The 15,830-nt window shown below is 31.5% G+C and overlaps 2 protein-coding genes and 1 long non-coding RNA gene across 3 annotated transcripts; all 3 read left to right on the forward strand.

Moving 5' to 3' along the window:
- The first annotated feature begins 1,548 nt into the window (after positions 1–1,548).
- LOC112718176 (putative ETHYLENE INSENSITIVE 3-like 4 protein) lies at positions 1,549–3,523 on the forward strand. Its single transcript, XM_025770058.3, has 2 exons — positions 1,549–1,873; positions 2,221–3,523. The coding sequence occupies exons 1-2, from the start codon at positions 1,549–1,551 to the stop codon at positions 3,360–3,362; spliced, it is 1,467 nt and encodes a 488-aa protein (XP_025625843.1). The 3' UTR covers positions 3,363–3,523.
- A 5,233-nt stretch (positions 3,524–8,756) lies between these two features.
- LOC112718178 (uncharacterized) lies at positions 8,757–11,624 on the forward strand. The gene is made up of 6 exons (XM_072204107.1): positions 8,757–8,799; positions 10,442–10,574; positions 10,648–10,701; positions 11,167–11,232; positions 11,331–11,429; positions 11,555–11,624. The coding sequence occupies exons 1-6, from the start codon at positions 8,757–8,759 to the stop codon at positions 11,622–11,624; spliced, it is 465 nt and encodes a 154-aa protein (XP_072060208.1).
- A 1,555-nt stretch (positions 11,625–13,179) lies between these two features.
- LOC140175467 (uncharacterized) lies at positions 13,180–13,573 on the forward strand. The gene is made up of 2 exons (XR_011866277.1): positions 13,180–13,252; positions 13,338–13,573. It is a non-coding gene; the product is annotated as an uncharacterized lncRNA (long non-coding RNA).
- Positions 13,574–15,830: the final 2,257 nt, after the last annotated feature.

A 15,830-nucleotide genomic window follows, 5' to 3' on the forward strand; every position in this document is an offset into this window, starting at 1 on the left:
TAAGATTATAGTAATTAATTATAGTAGGAGTACATAAGAAATACATAAGATTAACTATAAAATATATATTTTTACTATAATTAATTTACCATCAATATTAAACTAATAAAATTAAAAAAAATCTAAGTAGCAGTTATTGCAACATTTTTGTTATGTTTAATTGTTCTTTTTTTCTTTATTCTTATCTTTATTCATGTTAATCAGGTGAAACAAGAATAATTAGAAAAAGGTGAAACAATAAGGAGCAGAAGAGGAAGAATTTTAATTTGTGCATAATTTAATAGAAAAATAGTATCGAAACTTTTTAACCGTGACACATATTCTTATTAAGAGAATAGAAAAAGATAAATAATGAGAATGCGAAACAACAAGGAGAAAATGAAAAAGGAAAAGAAGAAGGAGAAGAAGAAGAAGATGATGATGATGAAGAAGAAGAAGAGGAAGAGGAGGGAGAGTTTTGAATTGTGTAGAATTTATGAGAAAAATATTATTAAGATTTTTTTTATTGTAACACAGATTTTCTTAATTGACATAGAAATTTTTTAATTTTGACACAAAAATTCTTTAACCGTGATATCATTTTCAATTAAATAAAGTGGTATTGATGTCTTTTTTAGTTTTGAAATACATTTAAATGTATTTTGTTGGTTAAATGAGTTAAATTTTTGAATTTATGGTTCTTTATTTAAAGATGTATTGTGTCTTTTATTGAAAAGAAAAGTATAAGTGTTGTTTTCAATTAAATAATGTGTTTTTATTATTATTGAATTAATTGTATGGTATTGAACTAATATATATGAGATTTATTCATTCTCATGTCATTGGTAATAATTTGATATATTTTTAAATTTAAAATATATTTAAATATATTTTACTGGTTAAGTAAGTTAAAATTATAAATTTGTGGTCTTTTAAAGATTATTTTTTGTGTCATTTATGATTAAATAATGTATTTTATTATTGTTAAATTAATTTTGTAATATTTAACTAAAAAGAAGATAATGATGATAATGATGGTGGTAAAAATCAAACAAAAAAAAGAGAAGGTAGTAACAATGATAATGGATGACTATGATAGTGGAAAAAAAAAAGACGGCAATAGCCTACAAATGATGTAATTTTTTTTTTCAAATATTAGTGACGGCAAGAATTATGATTCTAATATCCCTTACAAATTGTGCATGCAAACAGAACCGCCTTATCTTTTTCATTATCTCACTCAAACAACTTTTAATTCTCAGGTTAATTGTACATTTACCAGTCTTTCCAAAAAATATAAATACTGTACAATTTTCACCTTAGTAATGCCTACTTTATCTCCATCACTCTTGTGACTTATTTACTTAAATACAATTTCACTAGGCTAAGATTATTTTGCTGATGTTAGATCCTTCTAACACCGCCATTCTACAACCTTCGTAGATATCTATATATACATGCATATAGCTTTCACGAGTTGTAACAACATAATATCAATTACTCTTATCTACTCTTCTATATATATATTTTTTACACTTCACTTGACTTCTTTTATAAAAAAAAATCATCATGGTGCTAATCCAAGAAGAAATAGATCCGGCTTATGTTCAATTGTCTGATACAGAAAACGAGGAAATTGATGCTACTGCGACAGCAGAAGATGAAACTATAAATTATGAAGATCTAAAGAAGCGCATATGGAAAGACCGTATCCTTCTCCAGAAGATGAAGGAGAAACTTAACATGGACGAATCTGAAAACAAAGAAGCCAAACAAGAAGCGTCCAGGAAGAAAAAGATGTCTAGAGTACAAGACTCTATCCTCAAATACATGGTCAAGATCATGGAGGTTTGCAAAGCTCGTGGATTTGTCTATGGCATCATCCCCGAAAAAGGTATAGAATTACACCCTTTCTTTCGAAACAAGCGTTTCTTTTTCATTTAATATTTTAATTAAAACTTAATTATGCATAATTAAAAAGTTTAATTTGAGAGGAAGAATAATAATTATGTGAAATTATTTTCACGTAAAATTAATAATAATAAAATAATAATTTAATTAAATATATTAAATTATTTAAAAATTCTTAATTAGGAAAGTAATTATATTTGAGTTTTTATTTAACAATTAATTCAAAAATAATTTTAATATTTTTTGTATGTTTTTATTAAAAAAACATTTTATTTCTGTCACATCTTGGTTTTAACTTTGATATTAAAATATTTTAATTATAATTTATAGGTAAACCAGTTACTGGCAGCTCGGATAGTTTGCGAGAATGGTGGAAAGAAGATATTAGATTTGATCAAACTGCTCCTACAGCAATTGCAAAGTATTTACCGTTACTTGAAAAAGGAGAGTTAGATAAGTCGTCAAGCATACACCTTCTCCAAAATCTTCAAGACACAACACTAGGATCTCTTCTTTCATCACTGATGCAACACTGTGTGCCGCCACAAAGGAGGTACCCTTTGGATAAAGGCGTGGCCCCGCCGTGGTGGCCTAATGGGTCAGAGGCATGGTGGGGTGAACAGGGCTTTTTGGCTCAAAAACACGGACCACCACCGTACAAGAAACCCCATGATTTGAAGAAGGCATGGAAGGTTTCGGTTTTGGCTTCAGTTATAAAGCACATGTCTCCTGACTTAGAGAAATTGAAAAGGCTTGTGACTCAATCAAGGACCTTGCAAGATAGGATGACTGCCAAAGACAGTGCTACTTGGTCCAAAGTTGTGAACAAAGAAGAAGCTTTGGTGAGACTTACAAACAAGTGTCTTAAGATTTTCCCTTCGTCCAACGACGAGGAGAACAATAAGGAAGACAATGAAGGAGAAATCGAAGTCTTTGAGTCATCCCCAATAAGCTCTATTAATAATTCTCTTCATCATGTTCTGTTTGGTGGTGGCGGTGGCAGTAGCAGCAACGGAGGCAGTGAAAAAAGAAAGTATGATTTTGATAGTAATAATAATGGTAACAACAACAATAATGGTAACAAGAATTCAAGGATGGACCACGAGTCAATGTGCGGTTTTCGCGGTGCTACTCTCAATCATCAGGAAAGTAACATCAGCAATGAGAATTCAAAGGCTTTTCATGATTATCTGTCGAGCGAGAAGAGGATGACAAGTGTCGGAAATTGGATGAATATGGAGGTAGCTAAGGCCAATGACAACAATAACGATAATAATAAATTTGGTGACACTGATTTTGGTGATATTGATATTATGAATGGGATGGAAGAGATTGCAGGTGAAGCTTTTGGTGAAGACAATTTAGGGTTGTGGCTGAATGACATTGAAGGTTGTGAGTTGCTTGCGGCATTGGAGATGGTTAAAGCAAATAGCGTGATAGATTCCACTCATCCGAATAATAACACACCGTAAACAAAACTTCATCATATTTCTCCACATGACAACCATCTTCTTGACGAAGAAGCAACTATTTCATCACCTTGGAACTATACTACTACTTCGTTTAAGAGCAACAACATTATATAATTACTTTTATATGCTTAAGAATACTGTAGTTTCTATATATTATTAATTACAAGTTATTTATAGTTATAGCATCCAAAAAATAGTCCTGTTACATGTAATATTAGTATTTTTAAATAAAATATTATTTTATTATGGATATGATTTGTATGCATGTGTTGATCATTAATTATATGTGCTTTGAAATACTTCAAAGTTAGTAGATGATTAAAGTAAACAATTTTCTAAGAGAAATGTTAGGCTTAGAATGTTTTAGAAAAGTACAGGTAGACAATGAAAATATTAAACAATGTGAATAATTTAAAAATGTAGTGTATTTTTATTTTATTGGTGGTTGTTCATGTTATTCAAAAAAGTCATTGGTTACCTAGTATAACCCAAATTTTTTTTAACACATTTAGCCATATTTTATTTTTGGGTTATGCTAGGTAACCAACGACTTTCTTGAATAACATGAACAACAATCAATCAAATAAAAACACACTACACTTCTAAATTATCTATCTAAATCTTAATATTAGAATAACTATCTGCACACCTACTAAAATAAACATTCGATATATCCATTGTTCACATTGTTTAGTATTTTCATTGTTTATCTATACTTTTCCTTTATTTTTTATTGTTAAGAATTAGAATTTAGTATTTAGAGTTTAAAATTTTGTTAATCATGTAACATAAAAACATGTTTACTTCAAAAATATTTTAGTTATGTTATTTTTAATATCTTTGTTTTTTTTTCTCTATCTATTAAATGTTTATATACTTTTTGTTTTTCTTAATATCACATAAGTTCTATTTATTTTCATATATTATACATGTTTATTTATTTTAGCATAGATGTTTACTTATTCATATAAAATATAAAATATAAAATAACAATGTGGATGTGTTTACTTTTTCATATAAAATACTTTAGTAACAATGTGATACAATAGGTAAAAGAAAATTATACAGTAAGAATAGGAGAGCATTTGAAAAAAAAAATTTAACCTCCAAAATAGGAGAGCATTCTTTGATTAGTCTATCAAGCATAATTATTAGAATCGACCTAATACTTGACCTAATTAAAATATTAAATTATTGAGTTACTAATTTAATGGTTGACTAATTGAATTGGTGACCCAATTATAATTAAGTAATTATATAAAATTATATTTTATTATTTTTTAATTTTTTATATTAAATTAATTATTATTAGATTTCAATAATTTATTAATTAATTTATATCTATTACATGCTTCAAGTATTTATTCAAAAAAATTATATAATCATAGAAAAAAAGGTTATAATTAATAAAAGATATTTGACCTTTTTAAATTTGTAAATATTTAATAAAATTTAATATTTATTTTAATAATGATGTATAATTAAAAAATTCTAACCTTGTAAAAAAATGAATAAAAAAATAAAAATTAAATTAAATTTAACGAATATAAAATAATTTAATTAAAAAGGATATATAATATATACAATAATTAACATATAAGTTCATAAGATGTAGCCTTGCCTAGTGATAAAGTTACCTGAGCTAAGTCTCTTTAGCCTCACATCCCAGATTTAAACCAAGTTACAGTCAGTTTTTGAATTTATTTCATAGCTCCTTGAAGTATTATGTCAACCAAAAGTGTTTATAATGCTTGAAGTGGAAAAGGAGATTACATGCGCGTGGTGTGCTGATTCAAGCATGTACGTGTCGAGTGGGTTTTTCTTTTTATGTTTGTGGTGGCTACTTAGATAATAATACCTTCACGTAAAAATGAAGAATGTTAGAAGTGATGAAAATTTATTATTTTTTGTAATTTAACTATATTAATTCAATTTTTTTATTTAATAATTTAATAATATATTTTACTTTATTTTTAATCATTGATAATTAAATAATAAATTCTAATAATTTTCAAGTATAAAAGTTACATGCAAGACGATAGTTGCCGAGTATTCAACTATGATCTTTTACATCACGGCATGCCTATAAGAAGTAACTATATCATTTTGGGACTAACTACTACTTGGTTTAAGAGCAACCAAATTTAATAATTAATTTTACATGTTTCTAAGAATGTTGCAGTAGTTTCCATGCTTTATTAATTAATTATTAGTCTGCTCGGATCACATTATCATACACAATTTGCTCACATATGAATATGATTCTAATTAAATTAGTTAATTACTTTATGTGGGTTATCTATAGTAATAACATTTTTTTAAGTCACTCAAGTAAAAATGTTTAAGGTGTTTTTTAAATATTTTTAAATAATTAAAATTTAATACATATAATTAATTAAACTTATATTATTTTTATCAAAATTAAATCAGACAAATTAATTTAATCAAAAATTAATAAATTATATTTTAAAACAGTCTAAATTAATATTTTTTATAAAAAATAACTATAATCTATCTATTTTAAAAATAACTAAAATATTATTATTATTATTATTATTATTATTATTATTATTATTATTATTATTATTATTATTATTATTTTGACAACTTAAATCCTAAGTCTTTTTTTCTCTTTTTGCCGTGATGATATTAGGATTTAGGATTTTCAAAATTTAATATATATATATATATATATATATATATATATATATATAAACAAAAAGAATATTTTAGTTATTTTTTATAATAAAATTATTTTAATTTTTTATAAAAAGTATTAATTTAAACTGGTTAAAATTTAGTTTATTATTTTTCGGTTAAATTAATTTATTTAATTTAATTTTAATAAAAATAACATAATTTAATTGATTATATGTATTGAATAATTACTAAAAAATATCTTAAAAAAAATATTTTAAACATATTTATCTAAATAACTTGCTTAAATAATAAGACAAATATACAAATCTCAACAATGCCTTCCTGCCTCTGTTTTTGTTTTAATTGCATCAGTATTGTATGTAGTGATTAAGAAGGAAAATGTTATTTCAATAATAATAAAAATACGATTTGGACACATCTCTTCATCATTTAAACTATTCTCCTCGTTAATTATATCCTTTAAGGACTTTTCGCCACGCTTTAAAAGCGTAGCAAAAAGCCTATTTTCTTGTAGTGTTTGAAAAACTTAGAAGTTAATATAAATAAATAAACATTTTTGCTAATATAACAATACTAAATACACTGTATTTATATAATATTTTTGTATAATTTAGTTTGAGATAATGTTTAAAATAGTTCTTAAATTTCAAATGCAAATTAAAATAGTCTCACATTTCATAAAAGATCATATAAGTCTCTCAAATTAGATATTGCAAATTTTTATTCGTCCCTAACTCAAACTTTTATTAATACACTAAGTGCTAATATGTCATTTTAACAGTAAAGTGAAGTGAACACTACTATGTGAGTAAGAATAAAATAATATTTTAAATTAGTTAATTGAATTTAAGTTAATCTCTCTTTCAATATTAAATCATAAACCCTAGAATTACATTACTATCTTCATCTTCTCTTCTTCGGTGATTTTGTTTAAAATTTAGAGTTTAGTATTTAAAATTTATTGCAAAGGTGAAACTCGTATTACTTAATAATTGAAGGGTCTTTAATTGTAATTCTCATGGCAATCTGCAAGCAAGCATTTCATTGCAGCTGGTTCATTCATGCCTTTCTCTTTACATATGAAGCATCGAAGTATTTATTGATAGTGGTACTTACTTTGAAATTATAAAATATGTTTAAAAAATTTTTTATTAAAAAAATATGATTTGAAAAGATTTCTAATGAAAAAGTATTATTTGATATCATATATATTTAAAAGATTAAAGATTTGTTTATTTGAAACTATATGTTTTGAATTGGTTTGGGAGACTTATATTAAAAAATCGTAGTTAATGGCAGTTATGATGTTAACTTAGATACATCTAACTCAGAGTTCAGCTAGCAGTGATGTTGCTAACCTAACGTGTAGGCTACAGTTAGACTTGTTATGCTGTTAGGACATACAAAAAAGAAAGAACTATTTTTAGAGGTAGAATCACCCAAGTGTTGATTTTTAATTTGATTTTTGTATGAGAAATTTTTTATTGATTCACTTATTCATATAAATTATTATCTTCTAACTAAAATTATTTTATAATAATGTTTACATGATCTTATATAAATTGTAGATGTATTGTTTAGTTATTGGACTGTAAAATTTATTTTGTTTTTTAAAAATATTTTTTAAAAATAAATATTTAATTATATAAATATTTTTATTAAATAATAATAATATGCAATAAATATTTATTCTTTATTAAATTTTTATACATCATCTGTTCTATATGTTATAGATAATATCTATCCATATTTATTTTATTTTTGTTTATTAAAAATATATAATTATTTATTTTAGATACTGTAATTTATTAAAGATATTTGTAACCTTACTTATTTTATATTTGAATTTATTAAAGTTGCTAGAGGACTATTTCTCTGTCAATTATAACTTCGGGCCTGCTACACATACAAGTCTACAAGCATACAAGTTGGCCCAGCTCAAAGAGAACTCATGCGCATGAAGATAGATAACATGGCGCGTCAAAATCACGCGCTCAACACTCGAACGGTTACGTATGGCAGACTCTTCCACTTCTTCCACTTCTTCCATTTCTCAAGGCGCTTTGAAAACAAGGAAACCCTCCCATTTTCGAGCGAAAATCAAAGTTCAAAATATAGAAATCGTTGTTCGAAAACTCCATCAAAACACCATCAAACTCTCCGTGAAGAATCTAAAGAAAAAACAAAGCAACAATACTCAACGTAAGTCCATTAAGATTCTTGTATATTTTACTTTTCTTCTACGTCGTTCTTCTAGGGATTACTATTATTCTTGCTTCTTTGTTACACTGTTCTAAGTTCTACGTCGTTCTACGTTGTTGTTCTAAGTTCTCCTGCTATTTTTGTTGATTTTTGGGGGTTTATTCCGTAGATTCGGGGGTGTAAACTGCTTAACCTTGTAATGTGGCTTGCTATTGAAGCATGGTTGAGTGATATCTGACTGATATCTATATGGATGTATCTGAATAATATCTATGGGTGTATCTCACTGTAATCAATCGGTGTATTTTGTTGATATCTTTGGGTGTATCTAACTCATATATATGGGTGTATCTTACTGTTATCAATGGGTGTATCTTATTGTTATTAATGGGTGTATCTGAGTCATATATATATGGGTGTATATTACTGATATCTTTGGGTGTATTTTTAGTTTCAGAGAAAATGGCAGCAAGAAACCAAACAAAAGACCTTAAATGTGCCATACATCTCCTGAATGATAAGTTCAGAAACATGACTGAGGAGAAGAAGGCCATTGTGAGGGATCTTGGATTCGGTGGGTTGATGCACATCCCACCACTAAGGGTGGATCACCAACTCTTAAGGGAGCTGGCAAACAACTTCAAACTTGGGAAGAACAGACTGAAGACAAGATATGGTTCTTTTCAAATAACCCAAAAAAAATAGGTGATGCGCTTGGCATCAATGCAACAGGTAATTAGCCCAAAATTATAGGTGTATATTAAGTTGTTGCTTGGGTGTATATTAAGTTGATGCTTGGGTGTATTTGAACCGACTTGGATGCTTTGTTGTCTTCCTTTTTGTAGGAAATCTATTTCCTGAGAAAGTTGAGTATAAGAAACTTTCTGATGATGACAAAATAATTTATAGAAGATTCCAGGGTAAGACCCTCAAAAGTCTTACCGATGAAATGATGGAAATCGGCGTTGGCAACGAAGAGGAACGCCTGATGTTCAAGAGGATATTCATCCTCTACATACAGATGGCGTTCCTTTTGCCAACGACGATAAACAAAATATCGCCCGTGCACCTGTCCCCAATTTTTAAGATGGACGGCATATCGGAGAGAAACTGGGGGGGCATGTTTTGACCTTCATGATCAAGGGTATCACAGACTACAAGGAGAAGAAGAAGAAGGCAATTAATGGCTGCCTCTTCGCCCTGATGATAATCTACTTTCATCTTTCAAAAAACAAAGGCAAGAACAGGACTGAAAGACCACCAAAGCCCTAGATTGCCAACTGGACTAAGGAGCAGTTGGTGGAAAGAATGACTGCAGAAAGAGAGGAAATTTTGGTAAGTAAACATAATAAGTTGGGTGTATTTTATTTACCCGAATGCTGCTAACTAAAATATCTCATGTTTCAGGGGATTGTGAAGATGGCAGAGACAAGAGAAAAAATGAAAAAAAAAGAAAAAAAAGAAAAGAAACAAGAAATAAAAAAACAAAAAAAAGGAAGGCGAGCCTAACATCGTCTTCGCAGATAGAAACTACTGACAGTGACACTTCTACCTCTGAGTCTGAGGCTCAAGAAGACTCAGAGGATTCGGGAAGAAAACACCCCGGCAAAAAGGGGAAAAAGTAAGTACCATACTTGGGTGTAATTTCTTTTTCGGTTTGGGTGTATTTTGTTTGTCCACGTTGGGTGTATGTAGCTTATTAAGCAGGGTGTGTTTCATTTGCTGCGTTGGGTGTATATTGTATATTTAGTTGGGTGTATCTCGTGAATTCGTTTGGGTGTATTTTTAGTATGTTCTAAATGACAATTGTTTGCCTTCCAGAATGGACTCAAGAAAAAGAAAGCAGAGGCAAGAGGAGTCAGATTCTGATTCAGAATCTGAATCTGAACCAAGTGATGAGTAATTTCCTGAAATTAATACTCCTTTCTTTTGGCTTCATTATAAAGATTTCGTGTATTAACTGAAGTGTCTATTATTAACTTATAGGAGCGAAGAATCATCACCTACGGAGAAGGAGAAGAAAAAGAAAAAAACAAAAACAACTCCAAAAAAGTAAGCAATTCTTTGGATAAAATTCTGTGATAAAATTAATTTTTTATTTCTGATTGGTATTGTTTTTTTTCCACCCAGAACACAACAAAAAAAGAAAAAAGTTGTTGTGGAGGATTCACCTCCTGAAGAAGATCAATACTTTGACGGGTATAGTACCTCGTAAGCTATACTACGGTCTATCATCGTAATTATTTTTGTTAACGTCTTATTTTATGAATGTAGTGAGAGATATGAAATATCAAGTGACGAACTCGATGAATGGCTAAGGGAAAACGTTGATAAATCTGCTGCAGAGGGGTATGTCTTGCTGGGCTGTGTATTTGAGATTTTGGTGTCTTTTGTTTGCTAATAATTGTATCTTGTTTCGCAGGGAGAACCAAGCTGACCTGCGATCGACAGAAGGTCGCTATGTGTCCTCTGAAACGTAAGAAGCTTTATTATTTAATAAAATCTTGTTATCATGATTTGGATGTATTTTGTGAAACAATTTGGGTGTATTTTGTGGATCAAGTTGGGTGTATGTTGTTTACTAAGTTGGATGTATATTTCGTTTGAATAACATGAAATCTGTTTAGACTACTGGCTGTGAACTTGGGAAGTGATGATCTTTCCTCTCAAGGACGCACAGAACAAAGTAGTGTAAACCAGCCGTCACAGAGCATGTAATTTATCTTTCAAATAACCGTTACTTTTGTTCTTCTAATACCTTCTACTTCTAATTCTGTATATATTTTTTTTAGAAAAAAAAGCCCTTTATTATTTTATTCAAGAAAAAAAAGACAGCAAAAAAAAGCAAAAACTGCAAGTATGTAAGTTCTCAAAAAACAAAGCTCGTCTTCTTTTTGAATTGTTCGGGTGTATTTTTTGACCTTCTTTGGGTGTATTTTAGGTTGACTCCGACTGATTCGAATATGATGGTTGTTAGGGAACAAACACCGTCGGAAGCGCTTGCAATGTGAGTTTTCCAAGAATATTTCAACCTTATTATTTTCAACCTTATAACCTTATTATTTTCAAATACGTTGTTAACCTTTCATTTTTATTCTTGTTTAGAGTCCCGATCCAGGTTTTTGTGCCGGCATCCCAACAAACAACCACTGACACAGATTTCGAACCAACCCCTATGCTACAGATTGAAGGGACTAGAGAAACGTAAGAAAATAGTATTAGGTGTATATTTATTTAGGGTTTGGGTGTATATTTGCTAACAGTTTGGGTGTATATTGTTCCTGATCAATTTTTTTTTACGCCATGATTAATTTTGTGTAACTGTGCAGCACTCCTGAAACCCCCAAACAACTTCAAGAAACCACACCCAAGCTTCCCCCAGCTCCAACTAAAATGTAAGTTCATCAGACTAAAATCAATCTTTGCTTATCATCCGTATATTCTTATTCTTACTCTTATTCTTATACATAATGACGCAGTCATCCAGCCGCAGAAGATGCTGCTGCCCTGTTGATGATGGCACGGACAGCAACTTATGTTCCTAAAACAGATCCAGGGATGACATCATTCAGCCTTGGATTGACAGATTCAAGCCAGGAGGGGGCGTCAACACAGGAGACAGAAAGGGAAAAATCTCCAGAAACTGCAACTATGCTAGAACAATTAGACAATTTGGTCAAAAAATTAGCAAGCAGTGCGGCAAAGGGAAAAGACGAAAGTCCACAAATTCAGAGGGAGACTGGGGGAGAAAGTTCTGCAAAGTTTGAAACTCCTGGGGGAATAAATCAAATTCCGGATGATATGAAACAAAAGTGCTACATCTGGGGGACGAGACTGAAGGAAGACGCAAATGGCGATACTGACGAGTATGAGGAGATATGCACTCTGATTGGCCAAGGAGAATACATTTTGATGAGAATACACCTTGCATCCCTCCAGGCAAAAAGTGATATAGAATCTCAGGTAATTTTAGACTAACATTAATGTTTTTACACCAAAGTCAACTGCAATGTTTATTAATTTAAAATTGATTTCGACATATATTTCTAGATTGTATCTGCCATCTGCTTCATCCTAAACCAGAAAAATGAAAAGAGGTTTCAGGAACAAATATACTGTCTCCCCCCCGATATTGTGGTAAGTGTTACTTCTACGAACTTTGGGTGTATTTTATGCATTGATTTGGGTGTATTTTTTAGGTTAGATTGGGTGTAAGTTGTGTATTTTCAGTATTTCATTTCTTGTTTCGCAATTCTTGCAGAGCATGGCACTTTCGGATCACCCAAGGGGGGAATTCATATCCCCGAAAACGAAAAAGGAATTCAGGGTGGAAGCCTACCCGAGTTTTATTCACTTCATAGATAGAAAAAAATTAAGTTCGCATCCATATGTAAGTTTTCGTTTGCTAAATTTGTTAGTACACTTATTTACTTATATGCCAAATAAAATAACACACTGTTGAAATGTGGCAATCCTTCAGATTTTTGCTCCTGTTTGCCACTCGGGACATTGGTGGTTATGGTTGATAAATACAACAAAGCGAAAATGTCAAATACTTGACCCGCTGCACAAAAAAGCTCCAAGTGATGAGAGAAAGGACATTAATAAATTCACTGTAAGTTGCCTCTGTCTTCTTTACTTTAATAGATAGGTCTATTTTGAAGGTTGTGTTGGGTGTATATTCCATATTCAGTTGGGTGTATCTTGTCCATTCATTCGGGTGTATTACTGATTTGTTTTGGTATTTAAGGGATATGTATTTTCAAGATTGATAACATATGCCGGCGGGAAACCTCTGGAGAAAGGCGAGAAGGAGAAGGAAATTAAAGCATCATATGTTAAAATATCAGGCCAAAAAACAAGGTATAAATTTGTGACTCTGAACATTAAACTTTCCTAAATGAGATTTGTAATTTATTTTCTTCGTTTTCAGCTATGACTGCGCTATCTACGTAATGAAGTGGCTTGAGTTAATTGAGCCGGAAAACATTAAAAAGGGGAAGTATGAATGGGATAATTGGCCACAGGTAACTGTCTTTAGAACTATATAACTCTGTATTACTTTACTGAATTAATATTTCTGTTTAAACATAACATACTTTTTAATTGTAGGAGGAGGTGGACCACTATAGAGTGGAGTATGCTTCCCGGATACTATTCAGTGAGATGAATAAACAGAGAGATCGGGCAATTAGAGAGAGTAGTGCTATAAGGCTGTCGAAGCCATCCTCTGTATTATTGAGTCCGTTTTGTCAGATTAATTCTGCTGATATAGAAACTGGGTAATCCAACTGCTGGGTAGTTTGTAAATTGAACAAATGATGTAAATATTTGCCATTTATCAACAACTTCTATTCCATGTATATTTTTTCCGATAGTTAAACTATCTGTGCTGGTAAACTGCCTGTGATGTATTCAAAAGCTGTATTACAGGTGGTAAAATATGAAGCAAAAAATCAAGGCATATATAAACGTAAATTATAAACTGTTACACCCAACGCAAGTCTAATAATATACCCGAGATTGAATAAAATATACACCCAACTGTCTGTGCTGTATTCAAAATGTATGAATTACATGTACTAAAATATGAAGAAAAACATCAAATGAAATATATGCCCATAACCTGCGAATTTTTACAGCTTTTGTTCTATATGTATCTATATAACTGTTACACCCAACACAAGTCTAATAATACACCCAAGATTGAATAAAATATACACCCAACTGTCTGTGCTGTATTCAAAATGAATGAATTACATGTACTAAAATATGAAGAAAAACATCAAATGAAATATACGCCCATAACCTGTGAATTTTTACAGCTTTTGTTCTATATGTATCTATATATGTGTCTATATATTAATTGTGAATTATAAAAATACACCCAAAAAGAACAGTGCTTTTACACCCATATTCTATATAACTATACACCCAAAGAGTTATCCCCTGCTGCTGGTACCCTGAACTGATAATTTATAACGTGTCCTTGATATTGGCTGCAATTTGAATGCGCCGCTGATGCAGAAGACGTCCTTGGCAGGCTTTGAAGCTCGTTAACGGATTCCAAGTTGGCGTCTTCGTGGGATAAAGAAGATGTCCCCTTCCTTTTGACTTTTAATGCTTCCATCTCGGCCATGACGTTATCGTACGCACGGTGCAGAATTGCAGTCAGCTCCTCCGATTCGGAGGCAAATTCGCAAATATTTTACGAACGAAAAACCAATTGGTCGAACCTCTTGCTTCTTGGCTCCATTAGTGGCTCGTCGTGGCTGCTCTTGATGTGTGTGTGTCGCCTCTTTACCTTCTTGCTCCATCGTTCCAGTATATATCTAGGGGACACTTGGCTAACTTGTTCGAAGCTTAACACGCTTAGTGCGTGACGGCACAGTATCCCTCTCGACTCGAATAATAAGCATTGGCATTTTACCTCGGCTGCAACTGAGTCGTAGGTAACCGCGAACTTGTTGAATATTGAGCTGGAAACTTGTTCTCCGACTTCGTATACTGAATAGCCTAGAGCGGAATTCTTTAATCTGGTGATGCAATTCGCCTTTCCTCTGAATTGCGCTTGGACTTCCCTAAACTTTGCGTAAGTGTACGCATCTTGAAACTGAGCTTCAATGGAGGATTTGGTTGCACACGGTATGACCGTATGAAAATCTGCAGCATCTGATTCTCTCTCTGCTTGCTCCCTGCTTCTGAGGCAATTATCGTACTGTTTGACGAACTGAATAAGCGAGCTGTTCCGGGTGATGTACTTGTTAAAAAATGAATGCATGCTCTCACTCCTTTGTGTGCTTCTCATCCCTGCCCAGAAGTGGTGATCCAGATAGATAGGAACCCATATGTGACGGTCTTCGTACAGATCTGCATAATACACCCAAACACAGACTATAAATACACCCGAGAGATCGTGCAATTTACACCTCTGCTGCAGATTTTAAAAAAACATTACCTGAAAGCCACTTGTTGTCCGCAAGACCAAAATTCAGCAGAAAATCGTTCCAATTCCTATCGAATGAGTCTTTGCTATGAGAGTTCCAAACAACACGGCTCATTTCTTGTTCGATATCGGCATGTCCCATGTACCCGTTTAATTTGCTTGGAATCTTCTTCATGATGTGCCAAATACACCAGCGGTGAACTGTTGTTGGCATACAGGCCTCTAAAGCCCTTTTCATTGATGCGCACTGATCGGTGAGAAACCCTTTCGGAGCGTTTCCTCCCATGCAACGAAGCCAGCATTGAAATAACCATTTGAATGATTTAATTTCTTCGTTCTTCATCAAAGAGCATCCGAGAAGTGTTGACTGACCGTGGTGATTCACCCCGACAAAAGAACCACAGACCAAATTATACCTGAAACAAATTACCATGGTCCAGAATGCAAAATCATTAGGTACACCCCAACAAATGCTTAGAATACACCCAATGAAACAGCCAATATACACCTCTGCCGCGGATTCGTAAAAATAAATTAATTTAGCATCATAAACAGGGACAGTTTGTTACCTGTTTGTATTGTAGGTGGTGTCAAATGAAATGACGTCTCCGAAATACTCAAAGGCGGCTCTGCTTCTTGCATCGGCCCAAAAAGCCAGC

Source organism: Arachis hypogaea, chromosome 10, assembly GCF_003086295.3.
Source record: "Arachis hypogaea cultivar Tifrunner chromosome 10, arahy.Tifrunner.gnm2.J5K5, whole genome shotgun sequence".
In the NCBI taxonomy this organism is placed as follows: Eukaryota; Viridiplantae; Streptophyta; class Magnoliopsida; order Fabales; family Fabaceae; genus Arachis; species Arachis hypogaea.

Excerpts from the sequence above, each read along its gene's own strand:
- LOC112718176 (XM_025770058.3), top strand. The coding sequence starts at position 1,549 with ATGGTGCTAATCCAAGAAGAAATAGATCCGGCTTATGTTCAATTGTCT. Across the intron at positions 1,874-2,220 it reads TGGCATCATCCCCGAAAAAG|GTAAACCAGTTACTGGCAGC; the intron begins GTATAGAATTAC and ends TATAATTTATAG.
- LOC112718178 (XM_072204107.1), top strand. The coding sequence starts at position 8,757 with ATGACTGAGGAGAAGAAGGCCATTGTGAGGGATCTTGGATTCG. Across the intron at positions 8,800-10,441 it reads TGTGAGGGATCTTGGATTCG|CTATACTACGGTCTATCATC; the intron begins GTGGGTTGATGC and ends GTACCTCGTAAG. Across the intron at positions 11,430-11,554 it reads ATTGAAGGGACTAGAGAAAC|CACTCCTGAAACCCCCAAAC; the intron begins GTAAGAAAATAG and ends GTAACTGTGCAG.